The 11520-nt window shown below is 31.8% G+C and overlaps 1 protein-coding gene across 1 annotated transcript; it reads left to right on the plus strand.

Annotated features, from left to right (window-relative positions):
- The first annotated feature begins 622 nt into the window (after positions 1 to 622).
- Positions 623 to 10540, plus strand: LOC132564987 (homeobox protein HMX3-B-like). Its single transcript, XM_060229592.1, has 2 exons — positions 623 to 917; positions 9879 to 10540. The coding sequence occupies exons 1-2, from the start codon at positions 623 to 625 to the stop codon at positions 10538 to 10540; spliced, it is 957 nt and encodes a 318-aa protein (XP_060085575.1).
- The last annotated feature ends 980 nt before the right edge of the window (positions 10541 to 11520 follow it).

The raw sequence follows: 11520 nt of genomic DNA on the forward strand, positions 1-11520 counted from the left end.
ATTGTCACTTTGCAAAGGCAGTCATTATCGGATCCGCTTTCAGCCAATGACAGGCAACCACTGCTTAGAAATGTTGGCTGAGAACTGTAGTGGGCGTGGTTGGAATATTGGTGATATTTTACAAATGCTCCATGCTTCATTATCAGAGTCAACATTTATAAGATTTCTTTTTTAAAAGTGTAGATTGCTTGGAGGAAGACAGTTTCAAAATAAGCCGCATGTTTGTGTCGAGTTTCCGAAGACAGCTGATTTTTTATCGCTACAAACACGATCTGTCATCATAAAGAAGTACCGCGAAAATCCTTACCAAAGTGCCGTAACTTTGCTCAAGTGGAACTGTTTATCCTAGAAACGGTGTTATCATAATGAACTCATCAAATGTTAGTAGTAACGGTAGCTTTTGGTGTTATTCAAACATACAGGACGAATAACGTACTAGAAATGAACAATTGTGTTGTGTCTCCGTCAGCTGGTCCTTTATTTCTGAGATCTTGATACATCGAAATACTGTTTGTCAGCAGCTTATGATGGAACTGTCATTGAAATGTTTATTGTAAAAAACGATAGTGTCAAAAACCTTTATTTTTAATAGTAATTTAAAAGTTATATAAACAAACTAAAAATGGCAGAGGAACGAAAGACGGAAGTAACATCCAAGAGTTTCTCAATAAGCAGCATTCTCGCTAAAGACATTGAAAAACAATCTAAGGAGAAAGTGGTAGACGAGGATTCTCCTGCTGTAGTATCAAAACTAGACTTACCTGTGGTGTCCGATCATCCTTCCCCCCGGGGGTTCCCTCCAGTGTCAGAGGCTGGGAGTGGGGGCACGTTCGGGCTTCACCCCTTACCGTCATGGTACCACTGGTATACGGCAGGCCAGCAGTTTCTCCACCAACTTCACCAGGAGAATATTTCTCGTAAGTTAACGGCTTAACACAATCTCGGAAATCTGAAACAAAATTCAAAATTAATCATCAACTTCTGCTAAGCAAATTTCTAAATTAGCTATTTGAACGTCACTTAAATCAATAGTTTTACGTAGTTTCATATTAAGATAATGTTATTATTTCATTGTTTTAATATCTTAGAAAGAATTAATATAATTTGAATCATGATTATGAAAAGAAAGAAATGCATCGCTGAATCAACGGTTCTTTCCTAAATGACTAGATTGGTAAAAATAAGTGTTTAAAAAAAAAACAAATAAATAAATAATACGTAAATGTTATGACGTAATTAGGTGTCAATAACAAAAACAAAAATAATTCAATTAATTTGAAAAAAATATGAAATCATTATTGAGGTTCATTAATTATCTGAAGACATGTATTTCAAAATGACTTTTTATGATGTTTTGGTCATTTGAATGAAATGTAAGGAATCTCTTACATAAATACATGAAGTGACTTATATAATTTATAAATAAAAAAGTAACGACACATTTATCAGTTGCTGTTTAACAAGTTAAATGGAATTAAGAAATCAATATATTTATTGAAAACAACCCGAGAATCCATTTTTCTATCCTGATATTAATAGAACATGTCAATATTTTCATTCTTATCTGGTAGAAGACCATCATTGTTTTAATCTTAACGAGTTGGGAATAATGACCATTCTATTATTTTAACAAAGATGTTTTAATATCATATTATCGTTATGATTATGATGTTATTTATGTTATATAACGCTTCAGTTGATTAACTCTGTCATAGAAGTCATCATACCCTTTATAATATTGTGTCGTTCAAAATATCACATACTTTATGATAATAAATACAAACTACTTTGTTCTTCAAAGTAACACTTTCGAACAAAATACCACTTTCTTGCTACACTTACAATCACAACAATGCTATCATTTTATGATAAAATACCGCACACGTATCATCATCTTTTAACATGTTAACCTACTACAACATAGGTAACCAAGCATATCAATTAAATCTATTAAACAGTTTGCCTAAATCATCCGGAAAAGACTCTGTAGATAAATAAACATACATTTATGCCAGTCGTACCAAACATTTTAAAACGAAATAACTGTAAAAATCACACAAAAACTTTGTACTGAATAAACATGCAGATATACCGTAAACAATAAACGAACTATCCTAAGCAACTTTATCTTAAATAAATCATTCTATGCACTATATGATAAACAACCAAACAAATAATGTCATGCCTTTAGGCAAATACTTTACAACAAAGTACTTTATAATTTTACCGTAATTCAACAAGCAGTCATGCTTCCATACAAAAGAATATTGATGACTTTGATGGTATAAAATTAGTTATTATTAAGCTGTGAAAATGACAAATACATTACGGCACTGCCCTAATAATAACAGTTAAAAATCTCTTCATGCATTCCTAATGTCTTAACCTAGAGGAGTTCCACTTTGACATTTTTATACTTCTACCTTCAAACAATTGTTTATCTTTGCGTCATTGTCTTTTTACACAACAGATAAAATATACATTTATCGGTTGAATCCTTGGATCCTTTGATTATAAAACAGGTGTTTATCTTTTGAATTTCCGTTTATAAAAATTGTTGTATTTGAAAATGTTCTTAATAAATCTCTGGACCCTAACTTTGTACAGGTAAGTATAAAAGAAACATAAAAAACATGAATATATTTTCACAAGAAAATTAATAATAAAAGATAATAATAATTCAGAATTAAAAGTTCTATCAAGGTGTTAAACACTTTCGACATTTTCTAATCAGGTGTCTAAGTTGTACATTTCCAGTTTGGTGTCAAAGATTTTATGTATTATATGGTGATCCACCCTGAAGGCTAAATTATTGTAAGGCAAGCAATTTGTTACTGATTGGTGAAATAAAAAGTGATAGACTGACGTTTTGACACATATTGAGAAATAATAAGAGTCACAAAGAAAACGTTACGAATATTTTCGCTAAAAATAAAAGATTTTATTTTTCGTTTGGAACTCAAGCGTGTAACATAAAAGCATCTTTTAAATACTAGATAGCACACTGTACTTACATCTGTGTTAAACAGAAGCTAGCATCTAGTAGTTTTGTTAAGGGGGCGTGAGATCACTGGTGCAGAACGTCATTCATCAAATAGCACGTGTATAGGTATCTAAAGAAGGTAATAGATGACTCCGATCGCATTAGCTGGCAAATCCTAATACTATCTAATAAATCTGAGGATCAATTCTGTCGTAAAACTAGGAATCGATGACCAGATATGATTCATATCCGATAAATATGTTCAACTGTCACTCGTGACAGTATTATTTTGTTGTTTTACCATTTCAATATTTAAGTTATTTGTATTTTCGTAAAGCCGGTGTAAGTCTCCCAGGTGATAGAGCCCCTTTAATGCTAAAATTGCATGCATTTGTTCATTTTATAGTTTAGCTCCAAAGCTTTAGAGATTTTGTTTTTAATATAATAGGTTTAGAGATTATTTTTAAAAATGAACATTAGCTATAATCCCCTGATAATTATTTCATACACTGAATGTCAAATATCTAGCCACTGTGAAATTAATCTTCTTGTATTTTGTCCATAAAATATGCTATGTTCAATAAACCACTACTATATTCATTAACGTACATGCAAATATACATCACAAGCTATTTGCTGTGACATCATGCTTTCCAATCATCGATACTTTGGATCTCTTTTTCATATTGATTACAGAATACATTAGAAATGGAATTTCGAACCCAATATCAGAAAACATTATCTATATAAATATTAAATCGTTAACTGAGAAACGCAAAAGAAATATTGTCTATTTATCATTCACGGAGTGAAATAACGTGTTAACAACTAGTTAGAGGTTTGTCATTTTTTTTCAATATTTTTATCTCAAATTAATCGTCTCTCCGTAAATGGATATCATCTATACGACAAATCAACGAAACTGTTCATTTAACAATACATAAAGGGTTTCCGTTCAATTACATATTGATACAAGTAGGGTTGTTGTATTCAGTAATATTGATCAATAATTTCATGTCGATCAAACCAGTTCTCCTATATTCATCAGATTCACAAACAAATATTTATAGAATAACAATTATGGTAAATGCGGAAGCATCAAATGCTTATCGATAAACAAACTAATAACTATATTATGAAATGCATAATATATATTCAATCTACTTTTTAACTCAATAGTAACATATGTTTTAATTTTTACCTTGATTTAAATAATGATCGATTAAAAGACATTGTTGCACATATTTCGTTTTTATATTTTAGCTCAAACACAAAACAACACTCCTTCTATCAACATGTTTATGGAATATGCAATATGATATATGTATGTGTTTTCTTTCGCTGTTTGCCGTACATTATTAAAGCTATTATTGATAGCTGTGTTATTAGTTATCATACACGCTAGGTGTATCAACGAGAGACAAATACTGCAGCTTCCTACGATGATTAATTAGAGAGACCATTGTGATAAAGATTGCAATTACGATATCCAGACAAGTGCAATGTGTTGTTGTTTTCCCCTGTTTACCAAGCGTTTGGGTGGTGAATATACGTTATTTTGCATCTTTATGCTGATGAGTTGTTTACACTGATGGTGTTTTCTTATATGTGTTTTCTTTCGCTGTTTGCCGTACATTATTAAAGCTATTATTGATAGCTGTGTTATTAGTTATCATACACGCTAGGTGTATCAACGAGAGACAAATACTGCAGCTTCCTACGATGATTAATTAGAGAGACCATTGTGATAAAGATTGCAATTACGATATCCAGACAAGTGCAATGTGTTGTTGTTTTCCCCTGTTTACCAAGCGTTTGGGTGGTGAATATACGTTATTTTGCATCTTTATGCTGATGAGTTGTTTACACTGATGGTGTTTTCTTGAGGAGCGATCAGGGTTTTCTACCTTATCAACCCTTTATTAGTTACTAATGTGACAGTTTTATATCAGATATATAAATCATCTATTGGAGTTATCAAAAACATGTGACATGTTGTTTACTTATCTAGTACCTGCCAACATATTTATGATCAAAGTATGACAGTTTTCCGTCTGATTTATAATACATTTTGCCTCGTGGCCAATATTTCACAAAACAATGCTATAATTACTCATTAGATATTTTTTTAAATCAAAATTAAAAATACATGATGTTTGATGTGCATTCAAGTATATGTATAGATATTTTTCGATAATATCTAACTTTCTGCAATTCAAACCAGCAAACTACACTATATAAACTCATCGATGTAGTTCTCTGACATATGATTATTTAATATACATTGCCTTATGCTAATTTCGGAAAATAGAGCTGTTTTTTTTTTAAAATTTCGACTTACCTTTATCTGGAAACAAAAACCTGCCTTTAAACACCAACGAAATGACATTAGGAAATGTGCGCAATTTCAATAAATCTAGTAAAAGATTGAAAATTAAGAGCCTGTTTATTTTGTTTTCTTATTTCGAACATCAATGCAACTATCCTGTAGGAATAGTTAAATTATAGATGCACGACTTCTTTGTTTGTTAAATACTGTAATTGTAATTTGTTTTTGGGAAAGGGCTTAATTAATGTTTTAATAACTTGTACCCAATCTAATTTTTATGGCAGTAAAATATGTTTGAATCAATTTCCTGTCAATAATGTGTTTTGACAGGTATTTTAATGACATGCTTATTTAGTTAACGTCATGTTAAATCTGAAATGCTGAAATACTTACCAAAGAAATCAGGATTAATTTGTGTAAATTAAATCACTTTCTTTTCAAAACATATTTTGACCATCTATTTCAAAAGCTCACGTGAAACAGTAATCCACATGCTTATTAACATGATTATATGACAATTTTTCCATCTGTAAAAAGTTTCCGTGCATATAGATTTGATTCTATCACAGTTATTGGAGAAATAGATTAAAGTTGGTCTGAAGATTAAAATGTTTGTTCCCTACATCAGAATAAAAAATGAATGAAAACTATTTTGTTACTGTAATTGAACTAATTAGAATGTCACTTTAAATAGTTATCATCAAGTGCTAGTAAATGTTAGCTTTTCATCTAGTGTTATTCAAATATAAAAGCGATTAGCTTAAATTTGCGTGTTTTCAAGAAATATTGTACATCATTGACATATAATAAAAAGGGAATTTATTTGTAAAATATAGCAGATATAAACATGTAAATCAGTAATGTCTTTTGACACAAACCTTTTGTTTCTCAGTGTAAATTGACTATTTTGCTGCCATATATGAAACATATTGTGACATCGTCGCCTATTAGGTGGACATTTAATTTCCCTGGGGTTGAGAGACCCACCATATCCGTTTTTATTTCCTTACAGCCAACCTATACATGATTTGTTAGTCTGGGCACGCCTTTACGTCGTTCGTCTGTTTTCATCATGGAATTAGAAACGTTTCTGAAAAATAGATACCGATACATTATCATGAATAAGCAACCATATGGTTGTGTCTAAGTAGGATACTCGAACTTAACTTTACATCATTACTAATAAAATGATTGAATATCTGCTCAAGTCTTCTATAAAATTTCTATTACAATAAGTATATAATACAATACATTACCGGTTATACGATCTATAACCAAGAGATTATATGAAGAGGAAGTTCTAGTATTGATTCAGGAATATTGATATAAATAATAATTACAAGAGAGAAGCATTTTGTAAAGATAAGAATTTTGATTATAATTTTCAACGTTCTTTAAAAATCTAATGTAATGGTGCCAAAACCTCTGGTATATACTAGGTAAAAGGAATTGAGCGGAATGAAAAAAAACTGTTAGAAAACGTGTGAAAGTATGTATATCGTTATCTGAAATTATCTGTTATCAAGAAAAACATTTTCTATCAAATGATTACTTAAATTGTATTTTCAACTGTAGCAATTGATTGTGAAGTCATAATGAACGAACAATGTTTAATTTATGTCTTTGTTTTCTAATTTTGTTACACATCTTACTGATGATTTTAGAATTAATTTTTTGCAGTAATGTTGGAAGAAATATAGGAAAGTTGATAAATATTGCAACTTACCAACGCAAAGATAACAGCATTTTCACATTCTTTTGATCGTTTTACCATTCAATGGGGTACTTTTGATCTTCTTATTGAAACAAAGTGACATTAATAATGATACTCATTAGACAACACAGAGGAATCTAGATTACCACAGACAGTGATCTATCGATAAGGAAGTGCGTCTACCTCATCTATTTACATAAGATTTTCTAAAACAATTAGGCATCAGGACCTAAACATTACTTTATTCTAGAACATTGACACAGTTTTTTTTAAATCAATGATAAAGAACAAAGAAAATACCGACATCTTAACAATTCTTAATCCATGTTCGAATTAAATGAAATTAGGAAGATTTTATTTTAAAAAATGCATAAATTCAATAAACAAGCTGGATAGGGTAATAGATTTGTCCATAAACCACACCGATGTTGACTTTGTATTTTCAGTGACTAGTGTTGATGACGGAAACTTTTCATGTTACTTGGAGACTTAAGCTCCGGTTGTAGCTATAACGTCATCAATTACCAACAGAGTTGTCTCATTCACCATGCTTATTAAAGGAGGTAAAAAGAGAGCTTGCGTTTCTACAACTTGAATATAAAATGACAGATTACACTAAATCTTCACCAAATTTAAATTATAAATAAGTTTTCTATCCGATCTGTTGTAATTGTAATGATTACAAGTGTTGGAATTTCCCATATACGTTTAATAAAGATGACAGGAAAACATGAGTGATTGTTTGGCTTTCCTCAAGGATTGTCAATTAACGGGTGCAGCTGACAAAAGTGACGCACGACTTTACACGGGACTGTGGAAAACAAATACATATTTCACTTCAGCAAAATGATAAATTTGCTTTTCGATCGATTCTGTTGGAGGTTTTTGTCTGACGGCTCATTAAAGATAGAAATTACTGTCTTCCTTCATCAGGTCCAAATTCAAAGTATTTGATTCGCTCACATTTTAATGGCTTGTGATACGGTAATTCAATTTATAATTAGACAACTAACTCTTTCAAATAGGGTAATTCAGTAAACTCGTACGTAACACCTAACTTGGATAATATTGTTTTATCAGAACAATTTCATTTAATATGATAAATCATAGACAATAAACTAAACAAATAGGTTATTGCGTTTGACAGGTGAATTATACAGCAAACATTCAAATGTGATGTATGTCTTCGAACGTCATAGTCATAACTTCAATTATTTGTACACATATATGAAACAGAATGCATGATAAAAACAAAAGCAATTAATTTAAAATGTCATTTGATTGAAATGCGGATGAAATGGTATCCTAGGTTAACACAATTACGATGTAATAGAACGCACACTTCAAGCTTGTGACATAAGTATTAGCAAGCAGATCCAAACCTTGTAAGGCTACAATATCTTAAGCAATTTAACTAAATACGCTAAATGGCGTTAAAGTTATTGGAAATTCAACATTAAATAGTCAAATTTTTTAGCATTGTTTGGGAGTAATTCTAAAATAAGTATTAAAAATTTATTGTTTTATTATTATTAAAATAACATGTGTGTATATGTGTGTTTTCTACCGCTATTAAATAGTAATTATGACCCCGCTCAGCCATTTCATTATGATAACGATTAGTTGAACGCCGACAAATAACTGGTATTTTTATTATCATCACGTAGTAATTTATGGCTGACAAATCACTAGGTCCTAGTCAAGGATCCTTAAGGTTAATGAAGAGTTCTCCGGGTTGTACTTGAGGTTGCCATCGTTCAGTAAATCTACTTCAGAATATCACAGCTCCTCACAACTCTACTTGACAGTATCACGGCTATTGTATTCGAGTCATTGTGTTTGATGAATGCACAAACTTAATCATGGGTCGATAGTTGTCGTTTGAAGTGTATGGGATCTTGTACACATGGGATTTAAGTGGCATGAAATTGACAAGCCCGTAACATCTCATTTTACGCTAGCTTATTTTCCGCTGAATCGGTAATGAAATGTCCTCTGCTAACACGCACTTCTCCGTGGTAAATGACGTAGGCATCTTTGCCTATTGGTGTTGGTCCAGAACAAATATGGAGTCGTGTGCTCAATTAACTCATATTTATAACGCGATGACATGATATTTAAAAAAAAAATTAAAATCCAGTAATTACAATATATAAAGATAAATATATACAGATATTTAGAATATATATACAGTGAAAATGACATTAATGTTTATCATGAACTGTAGCAATGTTAGTTTGTAGGGCTACTGGAAGTTCTCAAAACTGTAAAAATATTTTTCAACGACTACAAATTTCTTAACAAAATTGACTTATTTGTAATTATGTTATAATCACAAATGGAATTCTATTGATTTTTACCGATATCGGCAATTAGGTACATGCTAGTATTTCCCTCCATTTTAAACACTTAATAAGTATACCCCATTTTCATTTCGGATGCTTAAGTTATATTGAATGATGAATTTGCACATTAAACGATAAAACTTCATTGATAGTTTTTTATTTTTACGAATTAAAGTGTCTTCCTTGGAAAACCTTTTGATTTATCATAAAATAGTGCGATATCCTTAATAGCATTTTATCTTGCCAAAAGATTAAATGAAATGACATGTATCTAAATAAATTAAGTTGTTTTTTTTATATTAAATTGCTATTTAGTCGATTTCGTATGTTTTCTTACTACTCTTAAACTTCTGAGTGGTTGATGTCTTCAAAATCAAATACTGATAACTTGAACTGTTTTTTTTCTACCTGTGGTGTTACTTTGTTTAAACTTCGAATAAATAGATAAATAGAATCAAATCGAAATATAATTATTTGTTCTCAATAATTATTCTTTTCTCCAAACAGAAGCCTCCAGAATAGCCTCGAAGGTTGCCCAGCCCACGGATTTGTCACCAATATTCAGAAACAGCTCCTGTACTTCTGTCAAGTCGTCAATCAGCAAAGAGGCCTCAGAAGTACTTCTCTCACCTCCAGAGTCTCCTTGCCCGGATACAGAAACAAACGACTCTAGGTCCGATGACGAGCAGAAGGTTTCAGACAGCCAACAGTCATGTGACTTGACAGACGATGATAAGAAGAACAGAAGGAAAAAGAAAACAAGAACAGTGTTTTCCAGAAGCCAGGTATTTCAACTAGAATCCACATTTGACATGAAAAGGTATCTATCAAGCTCAGAAAGAGCCGGACTCGCAGCTTCTCTTCAACTTACTGAAACACAGGTAAAAATCTGGTTTCAAAATAGACGTAATAAATGGAAACGCCAGCTAGCGGCCGAATTAGAGGTGGCTAATATGTCGCACGTGGCAGCTGGACATAGACTTGTCCGCGTCCCTATTCTTTACCATGACACCCCGGCCTCTTCTCATGCCAGTTCTTCACAGGAAGCATCATCGGGGTGCCTCAACTCATCATTGGCACACGCCAGTTATCGAGACTCGATGTTCCTATCAGCAGGATACACCCAGATGTCACCAGCCCTCAGGTCCTCAATGACTGGTATGGTGTAGAATCGCTTTGGTAGACAAAGGACCAGCACAGAAACTATTTTCTTTTACCTTGGTTCCAGTTTGAGAAGGATTTGAAAAAAAAGAATCGTGAAAGGGACATATGTAGTCAAAGATGTGTTGGAGTTATTTCATTTACAAAGGTTACAGCTTTTGATAGTGACACAAAATGAGGAAGCCGAACGCTGCTAGATCAAGTGTGATTTAAGCATACTGACCAATAAACATTTCCTGGTCTATAAGCACCAATAACATTTCCAAATGTTACAAATGTTTCCAAATTATTCATACATCGATGAATATTATCTTTATTAGATAATCATTGAAGTGTCTGGCCTTTGGTTGCTGCGATGCCGATGCAAGGTGCTGATTGACAAACAACAGTGATGAGATAATAGACAAATTTTCTCTATTTGACACAATATTCAAATTATCAAATACGTACGAAAAATATACGGACTCGTATGACGTCACATTCCCTCAGTTGGGATAGGATTTACATGTGTGTTAGGTGATATGTGACCGGATACAGGGAACTGTTTCAATGTGTGATTTCTATTTGGTATTGTTTAAGTAGTTTCGAGTATATGTACTTAGCCAATATTGGCAGATTGGCAGCTTTAATTCATTACATTTCCTGCAATCTATACCTTCATATACCAAAGAGTTTTATTGATAAAAATGAAACGAAACAGATCGGTTAAGATTCCGACACGAAATATTTTTCAATGTGAAGCAGTTTTCATGACGATCAGATATCGAGATGAAACTTTCATTTACCTTTTTTCTTCTAAAGGCACAATTATAATGATTGAAATCGATATAGTTTTAGAATTATTGATACCTTGTCTCTCGAGCCACATTGTAAAAAATGTGATTGTTGTTTAAATATTTCTATCATGTATTTCCGAATTTTATTTCTCTGTGTTTACATACTTTTGATAAAAGAACATATGTTCTTCCTTAAAATTACCTTAATTCAT

The sequence above is a fragment of the Ylistrum balloti genome, unplaced genomic scaffold (assembly GCF_031769215.1).
Source record: "Ylistrum balloti isolate Yb309-2 unplaced genomic scaffold, AGI_CSIRO_Ybal_v1 Utg369684, whole genome shotgun sequence".
NCBI lineage: Eukaryota > Metazoa > Mollusca > Bivalvia > Pectinida > Pectinidae > Ylistrum > Ylistrum balloti.

Bases quoted from the DNA above. Each gene is read 5' to 3' on its own strand.
- LOC132564987 (XM_060229592.1), top strand. From the start codon at position 623: ATGGCAGAGGAACGAAAGACGGAAGTAACATCCAAGAGTTTCTCAATA. The intron at 918-9,878 runs GTAAGTTAACGG...TTCTCCAAACAG, and splicing joins TCACCAGGAGAATATTTCTC to AAGCCTCCAGAATAGCCTCG.